We start from the raw sequence: 17,214 nt of genomic DNA, 5'->3' as shown, positions 1-17,214 counted from the left end.
ATGAAAAGAGGGGCAGCCCGGGTGGCTCAGCGGTTTAGCGCTGCCTTCAGCCCAGAGCCTGATCCTAGAGACCTGGGATCGAGTCCTGAGTTGGGCTTTCTGCATGGAGCCTGCTTCTCCCTCTGCCTGTGTCTCTGCCTCTCTCTCTGTGTGTCTCTCATGAGTAAATGAATAAAATATTTAAAAAAAAGAAAATGAAAAGAATAGTCAAATAAACACGAGTATACTCAACCGTTAATACCATTCTGCCATTTTTGTTTGTCCTTGTTCTATCTATAAATAAGGTGGTGGTGTTTTTCCTGAGCCATGTGAAAAGTGCAGCTGTGCTCTTTTATTATAAACACTATAGCATGCATCTCTTAAGAATAAAAACATTCATAGTGTAATAACTTCCTTAGTGTAATAAAAATGTATTCTTTTAAAAAAAGATTTTATTTATTTATTCATGAGAGACACATACAGAGAGAGGCAGATGCATAAGCAGAGGGAGAAGCAGGCTCCCTGCGGGAAGCCTGATGTGGGACTTGATCCCAGGACCCCGGATTGCACCCTGAGCCAAAGGCAGACGCTCAACCACTGAGCCATCCAGGTGCCCCTAAAAATACATTCTTAATGTAATAAAAAATGTGGTATACATAGACCACAGGAGACTATTCAGCTGTAAAAAAAGAAGGAAATCCTGCCATTTGTGACAACATGGATAGACCTTGGGGACATGATATTAGGTAAAAGGAGAAAGACAGGGAAGCCCAGGTGGCTCAGCAGTTTAGTGCCTGCCTTCAGCCCAGGGCCTGATCCTGGATACTGGGGATCAAGTCCCACGTCAGGCTCCCTGCATGGAGCCTGCTTCTCCCTCTGCCTGAGTCTCTGCTTCTCTCTCTCTCTCTCTGTGTCTCTCATGAATAAATAAATAAAATCTTAAAAAAAAAAGGAGAAAGACAAATATTATATGATTTCATGTGTATGTGGAATCTAAAAAAGCCAAACTCACAGATGCAGAGAACAGATTGGCAGGTGCCGGGGGTGTGGGTGGGGGAGATGGGTGCAGGGGGTTAAAAGGTACAAACTCCCAGTCATGAGATAAGTAGGTTCTAGGCATGTAGTACACAGCATGGTGACTCTGGTTAACAATACTGTATTGTATGTTTGAAAGTTGCTAAGAGACTAGATCTTATAATCCTCATCACAAGAAAAAATTCATAGCTATGGGAAGTGATGGCCATTCACCAAATTTACTGTGGCGATCACTTCCCAGTATATACATGTGACAAATCATTATGTTGTACACCTTCAGTGGATACAATGTTATATGCCAATGCAACTGGAAGAAAAAAAAAAGAACAAAAACATTCTTCTACATGGTCATAATCAAGAAAATGGACAGCGATCCCCTGATGTCATCTTATATCCAGCCCACACTAAATTTCCCCGATTAGCCCTCAAATGTGCTGTAAGTATATTTGAACTGGGATCCAGCCAAGGATCATGTATCACATTTGGTTTGTCTCTTCAATGTCCTGTAGTATAGAATATCCTCCTCTATCCCATTTTTCCCTTGGATATTGACTTTTTGAAGAACTGCACCAGTTGTAGAATGTCATAGAATGTACAGAATGGTTTGTTAGAATATTTCCTTGTGGTGTCATTTAACTTGTTCTTCTATTAGTTACATTTCCTATAACCTGGACATTGGGTCCAGAGGTCTGATTAGATTCAGTTTAAATATTCTTGACAAGAATCCTTGATGAGGGCAGCCCAGGTGGCTCAGTGGTTTAGTGCCACCTTCAGCCCAGGGTGTGATCCTGGAGACCTGGGATCGAGTCCCACATCGGGCTCCCTGCATGGAGCCTGCTTCTCCCTCTGCCTGTGTCTCTGCCTCTCTCTCTCTCTCTCTCTTTCATATGAATAAATAAATAAAATATTTTTAAAAATCTTAAAAAAAAAAGAATCCTTGACAAGATCAACTTCCTATCATCCCATCAGGAGACACACAGGTTGCCCTATTACGAGTGACATGAAGTTTATTCATATTTCTTGATGGTAGAGAAATGGCTAGACTTCTTATATATTTCTCCACAGTATCTAAAAAAGGGTTGAGCATCCAACAAAGTGTAATAAATACAGCTGGTTCTTGTTATTGGCAGTCGTTGCTCTATAAAGTCACTGAGAACACTGAGTTACGGAATACTGAACCATTGCTTCTAGGGCATCTACAGAGTTAGGTTCCTGTGGGCCTTTTGTTACATTTTTGTCAAAAGATCAGTACAGAACCCTGTTTTATTTATTTATTTTTAAAGATTTATTTTACTTATTTGGGAGAGACAGAGAGCAAGAGAGAGTGAGCAAGAGAGAGAGCATGAGCGAGGGGAGGGGACGGGCAGAGGGGAAGCAGACTTTCTGCAGAGCAGAACCCATCCCAGGACCCGGGGATCATGACCTGAGCCAAAGGCAGATGTTTAACCGACTGAGCCACCCAGGCACCCCCAGAACCTTGTTTTCTGTGTGTTTCTGTTTAAAGACATCTTATTTAACAGAGTTTTTGATTCATTAACATTGAGCTGATGGCCAACAACACTGTAATTCCTTCCTGAATGAAGCTTATCTAGCACTTGTATTTCTCTCTAAGGCACATGACGTCTCTCTAAGGCTGTAGTAGCCAGCCCTTCATCCCTACACTTGAGGGCCATTTTGCCATTTTATTTTATTTTTTTAAAGATTTTATTTATTCATGAGAGACACACAGAGAGAGGCAGAGACACAGGCAGAGGGAGAAGCAGGCTCCCTGCGGGGAGCCCCATGCAGGACTTGATCTCAGGACCCCGGGATCACACCCTGAGCCAGAGGCAGACGCTCAACTGCTGAGCCACCCAGGCATCCCCATTTTGCCACTTTAAACAGTAGAATCACCAACAGAAAGCACAAAAATGCACAAACTATAGCACTCAGTAGACTGTGGAAAGTAGGACACTTGCTTACAGTATGCAAGCCAAAACAAGAAGGGGTCACCTTTGTCATCCTCAGCTAGAGATGTGCATATGGGGAAACACAAAGTTTTGGAACGCCTTGGAATGTCCATGGGTAACCTCATAAGAACCACGAGTATTGATTTTGGAAGATACAGACAGATTTTAGCAGGTCGATGAATTCAAAATGTGGAAACTTTGGATAAAGAGGATCCATAAATACACTGGATTAAACCAATCCGAGCCAGCCATGTGACCTTGAGTTAGTTGCATTACCTCTCTGAGCTTCATTTTCCTAACCTGTCCCTCAGCAGGGTGGTCTTTGAGCTTTTCCCAACACTGGAATCCTGGGAACTGGGTGGGAATTGAACTTCTCCTGGCCTGGCTTTCTGTGGATGGAGGGACCCCAACCCCTTTTCTTTCCCGGCAGGTTTGTGGACTTCCACGCAGCTGCCTCCACCTGCTCGCCCTCTCGGGCCTCCCTGCTCACCGGCCGGCTGGGCCTCCGCAACGGAGTCACGCACAACTTTGCGGTCACCTCTGTGGGGGGCCTTCCGCTCAACGAGACCACCTTGGCTGAGGTGCTGCAGCAAGCCGGCTACGTCACGGGGATGATAGGTAACCCCGATGCTCCACAGCCTGGGATCCCCATCTCCCACAACACTTCTTGCAGTGCCTGCTTCGTCTCTGTGTAGCCCCGGCATGCGGCCACCTCTTCTGCTCCTCTCTGCTTGTCTTTATTTCTTGCTGCGTAAGGTTGGAAAGCTTTCAGCTGTAAGTAACTGAAAACACCTAACAGGGAACGAAACCATACATGGAGATATTTTCCTTCTATTATAACAACCTTAGAGGTGAGTGATGGCCTTCGTTGGCTCGGCAGCTCAAGAAATCCATTTCTATTTCTCTGCTCTGCTATCTGTAGGATGGTAGCCTTTGTCCTCATGCTTGTTGCTCTTGGTTGCAACAGCGGGGCTTCTGTACCACTCACCAGAACCTGGCTTCACGGGAGGAAAAACAGCGGGGAGGAGGTGCAGGCCTCGTGTGTTGGCTTCTACCCGGAAAGCCAATCTTTTCTCAGACTCGCCCCACCTTCCCTGCAGAAAGAAATGCACTTAAAGTCTTATTGGTGGGTTTGTGTGGCCACGCTCCGCTGCAAGGAAGCCTGGGAGGCCGGGCTCAGGGTTGTACTGATGGGCTTGGATTGGGGCACGTGTCTCTGATCCCCTAACAAATCCAAAGTTCTGGTAGCTGGATGAGTGGGGGAGGCATGGGGGCAGGTGAGGCAAGCAGCAGCACCTGCCACACAGGCCTTTTAGGATTTTTGTGGTTCCCTCTTGCTCAACATTTCCTACATGCGTGGCAGCGGGCTAGGTTTTTATTTGCATCAGGGTACGGAGATGCCTTCTGAGATCGTGATTGGCCCCGTGACGAGTGTAAGAAAGCCGAGCTCGGTGCTGCCTAGACGGGAGCAGGTGGGTCCAGGCAGGTGTGACTGCTCTGATGCTTGGGCCTCACTGCTGCTCCTCCCTCCGGAGGCCGAGGCAACGCGCCAGTCCCAGCAGCGTCCTCGGGCTGCCTGTGCTTGTTATTCTGACTTTCAGAGAGCTGGGTCCCGTGGGGGTTCCTGCCTCGCTCTCCAGTATGTGAAGTGGCAAGGGAGGCTGTGCAACCAGCAGGATGGCAGCGCGGGTCCCCGGGGGCAGTGATCGGTGCCTGGAGCTCCCCTGTTCACCTGCAGGAGGCTCCAGTTTTGGGTGTTGGGCCTGCCTCCTCCTCTTCTGGGTCAAGGAGCCCGACCAACTCCTACAGAGTGGAGTGGGGCATTCATGGTCCCAGGGGGGCAAGCCCCAGTGGGAGGAGGTATAAATTAAGATCCTGCTTTTTCAATCCCTTTCTGGCCATACCCCGAGGTATCAGGTATCGTTACTGTGAAGCCTCCCTGTGGGCTGAGTCTTCTTAGCAGCCCCATCCCTTGCATCCGAGTCATGCTCATAGGCAGGAAGGGTTTGGCCCTTGGGGCTCCCCGACTCTAAAGTTTCATGAGGCAACAGGGGACTGGGATCTTCCTGAGCTGAGCTGGATCTCACTCACCCTTCCCTCTTCATACCTTTGAACTCCAAGTGAGCAGCTGCTTACATATTAACCGTTCAGGGGCTCCGGTCTCCCCTCACTGCTCATTCCACCTTTTGCAAATTAGAGCGAGAATAGTCAACTACAACCATGTGTTGACAAGATGCACTTCCTACAAGCATGCTTATGGGAAAAAATCAAAACCCCTCCAAAAGAACATCAAGACCCTTTGCCCCACCCACACTTCACTTCTAACCTCATCCACGGTCATGTTTTCACCTAGGTTGTTTTTTTTTTAAGATTTTATTTAATTTATTCATGAGACACAGAGAGAGAGAGAGAGAGAGAGGTAGAGACACAGGCAGAGGGAGAAGCAGGGTCCATGCAGGGAGCCTGATGCAGGACTCAATCCCAGGACCCCGGGGTCATGACCTGAGCCAAAGACAGATGCTCAACCACTGAACCACCCAGGTGTCCCATTTTTACCTAGTTGAATACACCACTTGGTCCTCCTTTTAGCCCCTGCCTATTGTTTTATATTTCTATGTAATATAATTTTACATATTTACAATAGCTTCAAAAATTTTAGAAATAACTTAAACACTTTAATATAAGTTAGGGTTTCCATGTAATGCTTAGTCCAAACCTATATTACGTTTCCAAACCTACAGAGCAGTTGCAAAAAGGGAACAATAGGCACTCACATGCCCTTTCCCTAGATTCCCTGATTATTACCTTTTGTTACGTGTGTTTGCCTCTAAAAGATAGCTTGGTAGTATTTTGCCCAGACCACGTGAAATAATTTCCGCAGCCATATGCTTCCTCGGTGGCCCGTTTCTTTCTTTCCCTTGGGTGTCATTCAATGGCCCTCTTTCAATCTTTGCACCACATTCTTTTCTTTGCCCCTTGCCTCGTGGTGGTTTCCCTGGGGTCCTCAGAGCGGAGTTAGCAGGTTGGGGAATTCAAACAGGGCCAGGGCTTCTGGCACACATCACACAGTCATTCTCCCCCCTGAACAAACACATGCACAGAGCAAGGAGCAGCCGTGGGAGTCCAGGTGAGCATCTCTGCGCTGGGACAGCCCTGGGAGGGGGAGGTGGTCTTCGGTCCGGCCTCCTCGGGCTGCTGCTGGTGGCCAGAGAGGAAGGTGATGGAACCAGGAGGGAAGTCGGCATCTCCTCGGCTGTCCGGGGCCCCACGCTTGTTCTGGGCCTCTGCAGGTCCCCTGCACAGGAGGGCAGAGCAGGTGCGAAGACGTGGGGCTGCTGTGGGCACTGAGCCCTCTTGTAGGAGCAGAAGCTCAGCCTGCTGGCTCCTTTGGGCCCCCAGTAAAGGCTTGTCTTCCTTTTCTCTGTGTGCGTTCCTGGGGAGGTGCTGAGTCATCCCTGCTTGCTTTCTGTGTCCCCCTGGGGTCCCTCTGAGTCCCAGAGAGCAAGGCTTGGCTCTCACACGGCATTTGCAGGGTCTCTGCTTGTCCTCTGTCAAGGGCAACACTGATGGAGGAGTGAGTATGTGTGATCAGCCCCCCCAAGGCACTGGGAGCCCCCGCGGGGATTCCTCTGAACGTCTCTCTCTTGCTTTCCTACAGGCAAATGGCACCTCGGGCACCATGGCCCTTATCACCCCAACTTCCGTGGTAAGAATTCTTTGGGGGAACGTGTTACCTGGGAAACAGAAAGCAAAGACCTTGGTGGGATAGGACTCCAATAATGTTGAAGCCATCCTGCTCCTGGGGCACATCCCTCCTGAGTTAGGGCATCTTCATCTCAGGGTCACTTAGGAGCATTTGGGGGACCCAGGGCTCCCGTTGGTTGTCTCACATTCTTCTCTCCTGGCATCTTTCTTGCCCCCCGCCCCTCCTTGGTGCCTGCCAGCCCTCTGGCTTTCTCATCGTGAGCCCATCAAGTGTCCATATCTTGAGACACATTTGGCACCTGTGAGGTCCAGATCTGTCTAGTGTGCAAAGAAATCAAGCTTGTCCAGCGGGTTCACAGAAGCAGGCCCTAAATTCAAACAGGAGATGTTCCCTCTTGCCTTCTTCCTGCAGCTATTCACTGCCTCAGACTCCTGATTCTCTGGCCTTGGGGATTAGGCCAGGATCAAGCTGCCTGAGCCAATTATCTGAAAATCAGTTTGCTGATCGATGACTTCTCTGAATGTCCAATTCCCCAAATTATTATTATTATTATTAGTATTATTTTAAAGATTATTTATTTATTTATGTATTCATGAGAGACACACACAGAGAGAGAGAGAGAGAGAGAGGCAGAGACACAGGCAGAGGGAGAAGCAGGCTCCATGTAGGGAGCCAGACGTGGGACTCTATCCCGGGTCTCCAGGATCACACCCCGGACTGAAGGCGGCGCTAAACCGCTGAGCCACAGGGGCTGCCCCAATTCCCCAAATTATTGATGGTTTTTCCAAAGTTGTGGTCACCTCTGCGCTCCTCCCTGACCCGCCTCTTCTATTTCAGATGGGAACCCACAGACGTTCTCTTGCAAGTGATTTATCGTGATCTCAACTTCTGAGGCTTCTCCCCGGTTCCTCCCTGGCACGTGCTTCCCAGCTGCTCTTGCTATTTTATCAGCAAATGGGTGGCCCTTTCCTTAAATGTTCTCTATTTTGCAGACTTTCCCCCAAGCCCCAATATAGCTCCATGGGAAGAGGCTGCAGTGCTCTCCCCTAGACCTGAGGAACTGTTTGCATCTGAAGATTTTTGCATTTCAATGGCTTCTAGAGAACCAGCCTTCAGCCTTGGGCTGCAACCAGCCTTCAGCCTTGGGCTCCCATTGGCCAACACCTTGTCCAACTCCTTTCTCCCCTCTGGGGCTCCCTCCAACCCCCTGTCTTCCCTTGTGCCCTGTTTTTCAGTTGGGCTTCCATGGCATCTTCCACATATGCTTTTTAAAGAGTGACAGGTGAAGGAAGTGAAGACTTGGCTTTTCCACTAAAAATGACCACAGACCCTATTTTTCCCGCATGGTGTTGCTTCCTCCTTGACAAATGAGGAGGTTGAACTAGATTGAGGTGTTGACAATTTGAGTCAACTGGAGTCTGGTGCTGGGGGGATGGATCCTGAGACTGGATACTGCTCAGCAGGAAGTGGTGCCATTTTGGATTTGTGGTGTCTCCCATTGGGACTGAGAAGAGAGAGCACCTGCCATACATTTGTATCCTTGGACCAGATAGTCTCAAAAAGTCTGCTGCCTTGGGCATTCAGAGGTTTTCTTGATTCCTATCTCTGAGTTCACTTGTGTCCCCTCCTGCTTCTTGTACTCCTTTCCTGGTGCACTGTCCCATACTCCATTACCCTCATCCAAACCTCTTATAGTTTAATCTCTATATATCTTACTTCCCCTTCAATCCCTTGAGGGCAGAGTATTTTATTCCTTAAAGTGCCATGCATGTACTTGATTTTCATCAAATACTTAGTGTGTTCATAATCGCCCTGGGGACGGTAGGTGTGCAATACTTCTCTCCACTTCCTCCCACTCTGGGTTAACTCTAATCCCAAGATGTTTTGCAAATCTAGTCTTACAGCCAGAACCCAGCAAGGTATTTTCTTTGCATACTACAAAGGGATATTAATCAAATCCTCTTTTAATTACATACTCCATAGCACTGCAGTATTAAATCATAGAAAATTAAATTTTTGTCCTAGGTGTAAGAATGCAGGCTCATAGAACAGAAGCCAAGTGGGGGTGCTCACCAGTTGCTTCTCTTCCAGGTTTTGATTACTACTTTGGAATCCCATACAGCCATGATATGGGCTGCACTGATACCCCGGGCTACAACCACCCTCCTTGTCCAGCGTGTCCACGGGGCGACAGACCATCAAGGTAATCCCATCTAAGGAACTGGCAGTGGGCTCCAGAGCAAGGTGAAGTCCTAAGGGTGTAGTCCATTAAGAGTAAATGAGGAAGGTCACAGGAGACAATTAAGCCAGTAAAAAAGAGTATGTTTAGTGCCAATTTAAATGCATTATTTGCATGGGGAGTGAGAAAACTTTTAGCAAAGGTGAGGTCAGCAAAAGTATTTTATTGGACTTGTCCAGTTTCCTGGGATTTTTTAGCTCAGCTGGGAAGAGCCTGGTGCTGCCATGGACTTACCCTGGTAAAGCCTCGCTCCCCCTCTGCCTGCTAGACTACTCATCTGGCCTAGACACCAGACATACGAGGGATAGAGAAAGGGGAAGAACACACACAGGGCTGCTTACAATCTCCCCCCACTCCCCGATCCCCCTGGCAAAGAAGCCAACATTCCAGCTCTGAAATGCCATGCAGTCACTCAACAGGATGCTTGAACATCATATTCCATGAGATGGGGAAATCCTCAAGCCATACTAGTAAGGGAAAAAAGCAGAAAACAAATCATTAGCAGTGTGATCTTAACTACCTCTGTATCCACACCTTCACAGCCCTACCGAGTGGGACTCAAAGGAAATCAGCCAAAGTGGTAACTGGCTCACTCCCTCTGGTTGTGGGTTTCTTTTTTCTTTCTTGTTGTATTTTCCAAATATTCAGGAGTGAGCAGGTAGTGCGTTTGTTATAGAAAAAGATGCGGGAAGCCTTGGGTGGCTCAGCTGTTGAGCATCTGCCTTTGGCTCAGGGCCTGATCCCAAATTCCCTGGATCGAGTCCTACATCGGTCTCCTTGCATGGAGCCTGCTTCTCTTTCCTCTGCCTGTGTCTCTGCCTCTCTCTCTGTGCATGTCTCTCATGAATAAATTAAATAAAATCTTAAAAAAAAAAAAAAGATGCTAAATTTTATTCAGGTAATAGAGTCACATAAACCAGGTGCCCTGCTTGCTCAGCCCATGCTCTGTGATTGTTTATAAGGTCACAGGTGTCTGAGCCACCGAGGGAAGACAGTCTCAGCTGGCTCCTTAATAACACCACAATCGTTAATATAGTAATGGCCATTTATTGAGAAATTGTTATAGTCTATGCACTCTGCATGTTTGTCTGCAATCCACATGACCTGACTGTTGTATAAGGCAGGTATCTGACCTGATTTTATAAGTGAGGAGCCTGTAAAGGGACAGGTCAGGATCTGCTTGCCCAGGTCACCCTGCAGCTGTAATAGGTGGAGGTAATGGCTCTGGTCTGGGTCCCTCTGAGACCAGAGCCCACGTGCTGCTCAAAGCATGGGTGCTTGCCTGGCAGCGTGGCCATCACCTGGGCGCTTGCTAGAAGAGCAGCACGGAAGATCCCCCAGGCCTCAGGTCTGCATTTTCAAAAGATATGCAGGTGATATTTGTGTGCACGTTGCGGCAGGAGACGTGAAGCCATAGCACATCTTGCTGCTGTCCCTACCACCTGTGGCCTGTACAGCACACCTGTGGGCACACCTGGACATATTGTGGCATGACCTATGTCAGCCAGGTCCCTTTAAATCCATGTTAAATCAAACAGAAAAAAAAAAGGGTTGGGTTGGTGGGGGGAAGAGGGAGAGACTGTGGGTGATGGCGGAGTTGCCACAAAGTCATAACAACCTGAAAAACTTGACACTGACCGTGCGGTTGGCATTATGATGCCTAGTACGGTGATAATCTTTTCTCCCTTTTTCAAAAATTGTGGTCCTTGGCGATTATTTATCCCAGTCTGACCTCGTGTCCTAAGCTTTTATAAAGGGGCATGTGTGCATCTAGGTACAATGGGGGTTTTCATGTCTTTCCAGTCCTTCCCTGCACCATGAGGACGGTTTCCTTCTCTGAGATGTCTCTTGGTCCCCCTTCTCTCCCCATGGTTCGCAGCTCCTCCCCCCCGTCCTCTGTGGCAGCCAGGGCTGAGGGCCTGAGTGATGATGGGGTTGCTAGTATGCTGGGCAGCATGCAGGAGCGCCAACACTCACTGTCTTGTTCTGTCCTTTCAAGACCTCATCAGAGGTCACGGGCACTCGTCACATAAGGAGAGTTGGCCCTAAGAGCTTAGGTAACTTGCTCACAGGTCTAGCTCACAGCTAGAGTCATTGCTCAGCCACTCATGTTGGGGCATTCACTCTCAGGTTCATCTCCATCTGTAAGACCAAGGACTGGGTTTTTGTTTTTGTTTTTGTATTTTTTGTTTTTTTCCAGAAGATATAACTGGCTTGACTCCCACTTTTTCTAGTTGCTAAAGCTTCTCCAAATTCTCCAAACATGCTTTGAAATATTTAAAACTATCCCCAGTCATCTGTCTTATTGTCCAACGTCATTTCACGTGAAGTCCCGATGGTTGTCCTAGGAAAGCACCAAGCATTGTGCCCCATTGACAGAAGTCATCATTTAGGGAGGTCGGCGGAAAATGCCGGGGATGGGGGCTATTGATGGGCTGTGGGACTCCGCTTGAGTAATTTAGTTTGTTTGGAGCTCAGTTTCTCTCCCAACCAAATGGGAGTAATAATGTACGCAGCTCACGGAAGTCTTCGTGAGCATTGCTGAGTGGCCAGGCTTGTCCGAGGAGCATAAACATCTGTTAGAAGGAAAGGGAAGAAGATATTTTATTGGTTTTGTACTTGGAGGAAATGGCAGACTGGAAAAATCATCTGGGGCCGGGTTATTAAATGTTTTGTGTTCACGTTCATCGCTGCATAAAAGCGTTTTGCTCTACACCGTGGCTACTTAGGTTGTGGAAATAAATACCGTCTGTGGTTTCCACACAGAAGCCTTGAGAGGGACTGTTACACGGATGTGGCCCTTCCTCTGTATGAAAACCTCAACATCGTGGAGCAGCCCGTGAACCTGAGCAGCCTGGCACACAAATATGCTGAGAAAGCTATCCAGTTCATCCAGCATGCAAGGTAAGAGCCCCCTGCCCCCCACCCCGCACCCCAGGGCTGCCCCCTGCTCCCACCCACCATGTCCCCTGGCCTCAGCACCCTTCCCAACCTCGGTGGAGTTCCATCGCCCAACAGAGATGGATGCATGCATGTTTCCTATAAATAAAACTAGACAACAGTTTCCCCTGGAATCTCCAGGCCTGGGTTCGAGGCTCCTCTGGTATGTTCCCAGAGTTCTGGGAGCTTTCCCCTGCCCCTGCTCAGATCATGCACTATTGTCATCATCGTTTTGTCCTCTCCTCTAAGCTCCTGGACGGTAGGGCCTGCTGCTGGATCCTGGGCACTCAAGACGTTTGTTGATTCATTAATTGGCAGGATGTATTAGCGTTGTACTGCTGCTCTAACAAACTTATCACCAACTTATCAGCTAAAACAACAGCAGTTTATTCTCCCACAGATCTGGAGTTTGCGTGTCCAAAATAAGTCTTATGGGGCTAACATCAAGGTATCAGCAGGGCTATCTCCTTCTGGAGCTTCCAGGGGAGAAATGTTTCTTGCTTCTTCCATCTTCTGGTGGCTGCTGGCATCCCTTGGCTTAGGGCCACATCATTCTAATATCTGTTTCTATTGCCCCTTTGCCTTCTTGTCTTCTGTAGTCAAATCTCCCTCTGCCTGTCTCTTTTTTTTTTTAACTTTATTTTTTTATTTATTTATGATAGTCACAGAGAGAGAGAGAGAGAGAGAGAGAGAGGCAGAGACATAGGCAGAGGAAGAAGCAGGCTCCATGCACCGGGAGCCCGACGTGGGATTCGATCCTGGATCTCCAGGATCGCGCCCTGGGCCAAAGGCAGGCGCTAAACCCGCTGCGCCACCCAGGGTTCCCTCTGCCTCTCTCTTTTAAGGATACTTGTGATTATGTTGAGAGTCTTCCAGGTGAATCCGAGATAGTTTCCCTATCTCCAGAACCTTAATTCAATTGCATCTACAGCATCTCTCTTGCTATAAAAGGTAACACTCGCAGATTCCAGGGATGAGCCCCAGATACCTTTGGGGACCGTTATTCAATGTAACACACAGGGTTTGCAAATTCTAGCATCTACAGGGCCCTGGTAGCTTACAGAGGGAAGCAGGCTGAGTGTCAGGCTTTAGGGAGTGGTGGGGGCTGTGGTGAACTTGAAAGCACAGGCCCCATCTAAGGGAACAGCTGCTACCTTGCTCTAGCTGCCTGTGGCTTCTTTAGGGGATGGGAGCCAAGACCGTCAGATCCTTTTATTTCATAAGACACACAAGATACCTGGCCCGGGTGTGAAATCTCCTGATCTTTAAATGTTAGAAATGACTCATTAAAAATAACGAAAACCAAAAAGCAGAAGCAGGCCACACCCCTGGGTGCTCATGCGCAGGCTGTGGGGTGTAAGCATGTGATCATACACGGTCATCCTGCCCCTACCACCTTGGCCTTGCTCTGACCCTTCATAGCTGCCTTTGCTCTGGCCTCTAATGAGCCTCTGTGTGCTCAGCTCATCTTTCTCCCTGGGCTGCAAACTCCTCCAGGGCAGTGGAACAGTTTCCAGCAGGTTCTTTGCTATTCCCTATAGCCTTAGCCTAAGAGGGCGAGAAAAAATGTGTCACATGCCTGTTTGCTTGTGCAGAATTAAAAAGGGACTCCACCTGTGGATAACTGAGCGTATTGGTCTTTAAATGTACAAGAATCCCTCCCAACCCCTTGCTCAGCCGCAGATTTTTCTAGAGAGCAGGGCAACAGGCAGAGCAGAGGCAGCGATTTATTCTCGATAATAAAAACTACTTATGGCCTAAATCTGGGGAACAGCCTGTTGGGGCTTCAGGGGCCACATTTTTTAAGTGTTTTGGGGCTCTCAGAAACACTGGCCTTTTTTCACATGGCTGAGATGAAACAGGCAAGCCCCTTCTCCCATCTGGAGAGCTGAACACATGTCTGTTCCCTGGAGCTTCAGGATGGCTCAGGTCCCTGTGCCCTGTGACAGGTGGACGCTTCATGGCTGGTGGGGACAGTCTGCAGTGTTTTAGACAGCAGAGCACTCTCAGAGGAGGAGTGGGAGCCCACTGGGGATGGGGGACGGCTTCAAGCTCTCAAGTGGGCACAGGGCTGTTCATCCACCAGTTAACTAATCACTTACCAGGCAGATGCATGAATAATCTCCTTATCGTATGAAAAAGGTGAAGAGTTTGCTAATTTATTAATTAGCTCTTTTTAAAAAATATTTTATTTACTTATTCATGAAAGACACACACAGAGAGAGGCAGAGACACAGGCAGAGGGAGAAGCAGCCTCCATGGAGGGAGCCTGACGTGGGACTCGATCCCAGGTCTCCAGATTCAAGCCCTGGGCCGAAGGCAGACGCTCAACCACTGAGCTACCCGGGCGTCCCTATTAATTAGCTAAGTGAAGAGTCACATGAATCCCTTGGGTGTGCTGATTTCTTTAGGATTTGACTTGCCAATTCATCCATGATTTTTGGAGCATCAGCAAGAAAGGTCCCCAGATCTGTACTCCTCCTCTGTGACGCTTGCCCCCGGGGCCAGGCCCTCCCTAACCTGGGCCCGTTTGTCAGAACTATGGGAAGTCTCCAGAGTGGGGTTTCCTGCTCCTCCTTGGCAAGAGGCTTCTTTGAAAATTTCTACTCTCTTAGATCTTTAGTCGAATGCAGACTCCTGCCTAGCAGCGTGCCCAAAGCTAACCCCGGATCTGGGTGTTTTAAACAGCAGGCGTAGCTCTTACCTGGCAAAAAAGGAGAAAGCAGATGTCATGGGCTCCTGGGTCATGGAGCTGCCAGTCCCGTGTGCCTCCCAGGGTCTGGGATGATGGCACGCTGAGCCCGAATATGAAATACGGGGCCTGACAAGGGTGAGGGTGCTGGGCTCAGGCCTGAGCAATAGCTTAGGGTACTTGAAGTCAGAGTGCGTGGTAGGCGAGGCAGAGTGTTCATCACTCAGAACAAGGTCCCGGGGGGACACCTGGGTGGCTCAGCGGTTTGGCACCTGCCTTCGACCCAGGGTGTGATCCTGGAGACCCCGGATTGAGTCCCATGTCAGGCTCCCTGAATGGGGCCTGCTTCTCTCTTTCTGCCTCTCTCTCTGTATCTCTCATGAATAAATAAATAAAATCTTAAAAAAAAAAAAAAAAAAGAACAAGGTCCCGGGGATACACAGGTGCCAAATGAGCCCTCTCCACCCCACCTGTCTGGGCTGGAGCCAAGAAGCCGTGTCAAGGCTTTGATTCCCTCCTTCACTTGACTCGACCCCACCCCAGCATTGCCGTCTCCCTGCTGGTCTGCCCCTCACCTGTACCCACCAACCTGCCCCCTGAATCAGGGCTCTGCGTTCGACTATGAGCTCATGCCCCCCCCCCAACCCATGCTTTCCTCTCTCTCCTGTGGAAATAGTCCGATGAATACAGAGTGAGGAAAAGAAGGAGCTAAGGGATAGTGGGACCTGGAGTCTTGCTCTCCTGCAGCTTCTCCCTGGCCCTGTTGCACCTGCTCCAGCGGCCACCAGCACAGCCCACCTGTAGCCCCCCATCTGTAGGCTTCAAAGTCTTAAGGATCTCTTGCCTTACCCCAAAGCCAGCTCAGTTCCCCCATTACACTGTCCCACAGCGCCCTATATATAGTTCTTCTCCATCACTCCTACTAATTTGCAAATAATTATCGGATTACTTTTTTAGTTGCATTTTCCCCTCCTGTTTCCAATTAGATGTGAAGCTCCAAGAAGTTGAAAATCATCTCTATCATGTTCCTTGCTCTGTGCCCACTGCCTGAGGGCTAGTTAGAGCTTAATAAATATTCCTTGAGTGAGTGAGTGACTTTATCTTGCCCTGAAGGCGTGCAGGTGTTGTGCTAGGGATACAAACGTGAATTAGATCTGTCCTTGCTTTTGAGTGGCTCCCAGGCTGGTGGAGAAACAGATTTGTGGGAAGCTGGTGTTAACAGTGTGTATTATCAATACTGATGAGTACGGTGAGGGAGGGGAGCAGGACACCATCCGTGACCTGGGAGCACAGGAGGCATGTTGGTGGCTTAGAGCTGGATCTTAAGCACTGAGTAAGTATTTATAGGCAGGATACCAGGGAGGTGACTGCCAGGAGAGGAATAGCATGACCAGGGCACAGGAAGGCAGAAGGTGAGGCGTTTGAGAAGCTGGCATGTATAGAGAGGGTCTCTGAGAGGAAGGAGGGGAAGGCTGGAAGGGACCCAGGCTGGGAATGGCCTTGAATGCTGGGCTGCTGGGTTGGGGCCAACCCAGAGGGCTATAGTCGAGCTCCTCCCATGTGCTTCTAAAGAGGAACTGGGTTCACAACTGGGTTTGAGAGCGCTGTCTGTAACACTGAAGCCCCGAGAAACATGGAGAAATGTGGGGGCAAGCCATTCCAGAGACACCCCTTATCCAGAGCCAGAAACCAACCAGGCAGATGCCTAGCCCTCCTTGCTACCCCCGGCCGGTCTGGCTCTCTGGCCAGACGCCCACTGGGGGCCTTTCATGACAGGTGGGTGCCCCCCACCCACCACTTTCTATTTCCGATCAGATTATTATTTTTGAAAAAGATTGTATTTATTTATTCATGAGAGACACACAGAGAGAGGCAGAGACACAGGCAGAGGGAGATGTAGGCTCCCTGCGGGGAGCCCGAAGCGGGACTCGATCCCAGGACCCCGGGAGCACGACCTGAGCTGAAGGTCAACCACTGAGCCACCCAGGCGCCTCTCACATGATTTATTTAATTGCATTTATATCATTTAATCTTTAATCATGGCCGTATCTAACAACTGGTTTGCAAAATTCCTGGAGTTGGGGCGTGCCTTATGGTATCTACCTGTTAGAAAAAAGCACCCCCTCTGGGTGGCTGCTGATCCCTGCTGGAGCACCCAGGTTGGCCAGGGCACTGCAGGGCTGGAATTAGGCATCTATTCATCGTCTCGGCGGGACGTCCTGGTGCAGGACACAACTTATACAACTGTACTTTATCGTCCCCAGACACTAAGTCAGCACTACCCAATGGAACTCTTCACAAGGATGAGAATGTTCTCTATCTGTGCTGTCCAAGATGGTAGCCACCGGCCACCTGTGGCTACTGAGCATCTGACAGAGTCGGCTTGGGCAACCGAAACATACAATTTTAATATATGTGTATAGTGATAAAGATACATAACAGAACATTTCCCTTCCTAATCGTACATTTCGGTGGCATTAAATACATTCACGTTGTTATACAACCATCACCACCATCCATCTGCAGAACTTTTTTCATCATCCCAAACTGAAGCTCTGTACTCAGTAGACACCAGTTTGCCCTTCCTTTCAGTCCCTAGTTCCCATCATTCTACTTTCTATCTCTATGAAGTTGACCACTCTTGGTACCTTCTCTAGGTAGAGTCATACAGTAT

The 17,214-nt window shown here is 48.8% G+C and overlaps 1 protein-coding gene across 9 annotated transcripts in view; it reads left to right on the top strand.

Annotated features, from left to right (window-relative positions):
* The window catches only part of ARSG (arylsulfatase G), a 108,104-nt gene that overhangs the window by 60,577 nt on the left and 30,313 nt on the right, over window positions 1–17,214 (top strand). For 8 of the 9 annotated variants that reach the window (XR_013354730.1, XR_013354728.1, XR_013354729.1 and 5 more), the window contains exons 3-6: window positions 3,394–3,581; window positions 6,622–6,669; window positions 8,761–8,872; window positions 11,675–11,812. Coding sequence is in view for 6 of the 9 variants with exons in the window: in XM_077853687.1 (XP_077709813.1) it covers window positions 3,394–3,581; window positions 6,622–6,669; window positions 8,761–8,872; window positions 11,675–11,812 (486 nt within the window). In the remaining 3 variants the exon portion in view is untranslated. The remainder of the gene's footprint in view (window positions 1–3,393; window positions 3,582–6,621; window positions 6,670–8,760; window positions 8,873–11,674; window positions 11,813–17,214) is intronic. The other variant, XM_077853686.1, reaches the window with a different exon arrangement.

This window comes from Canis aureus, chromosome 16, assembly GCF_053574225.1.
Source record: "Canis aureus isolate CA01 chromosome 16, VMU_Caureus_v.1.0, whole genome shotgun sequence".
Lineage (NCBI taxonomy): Eukaryota > Metazoa > Chordata > Mammalia > Carnivora > Canidae > Canis > Canis aureus.
This window is presented reverse-complemented; position numbering and strand designations above follow the sequence as displayed.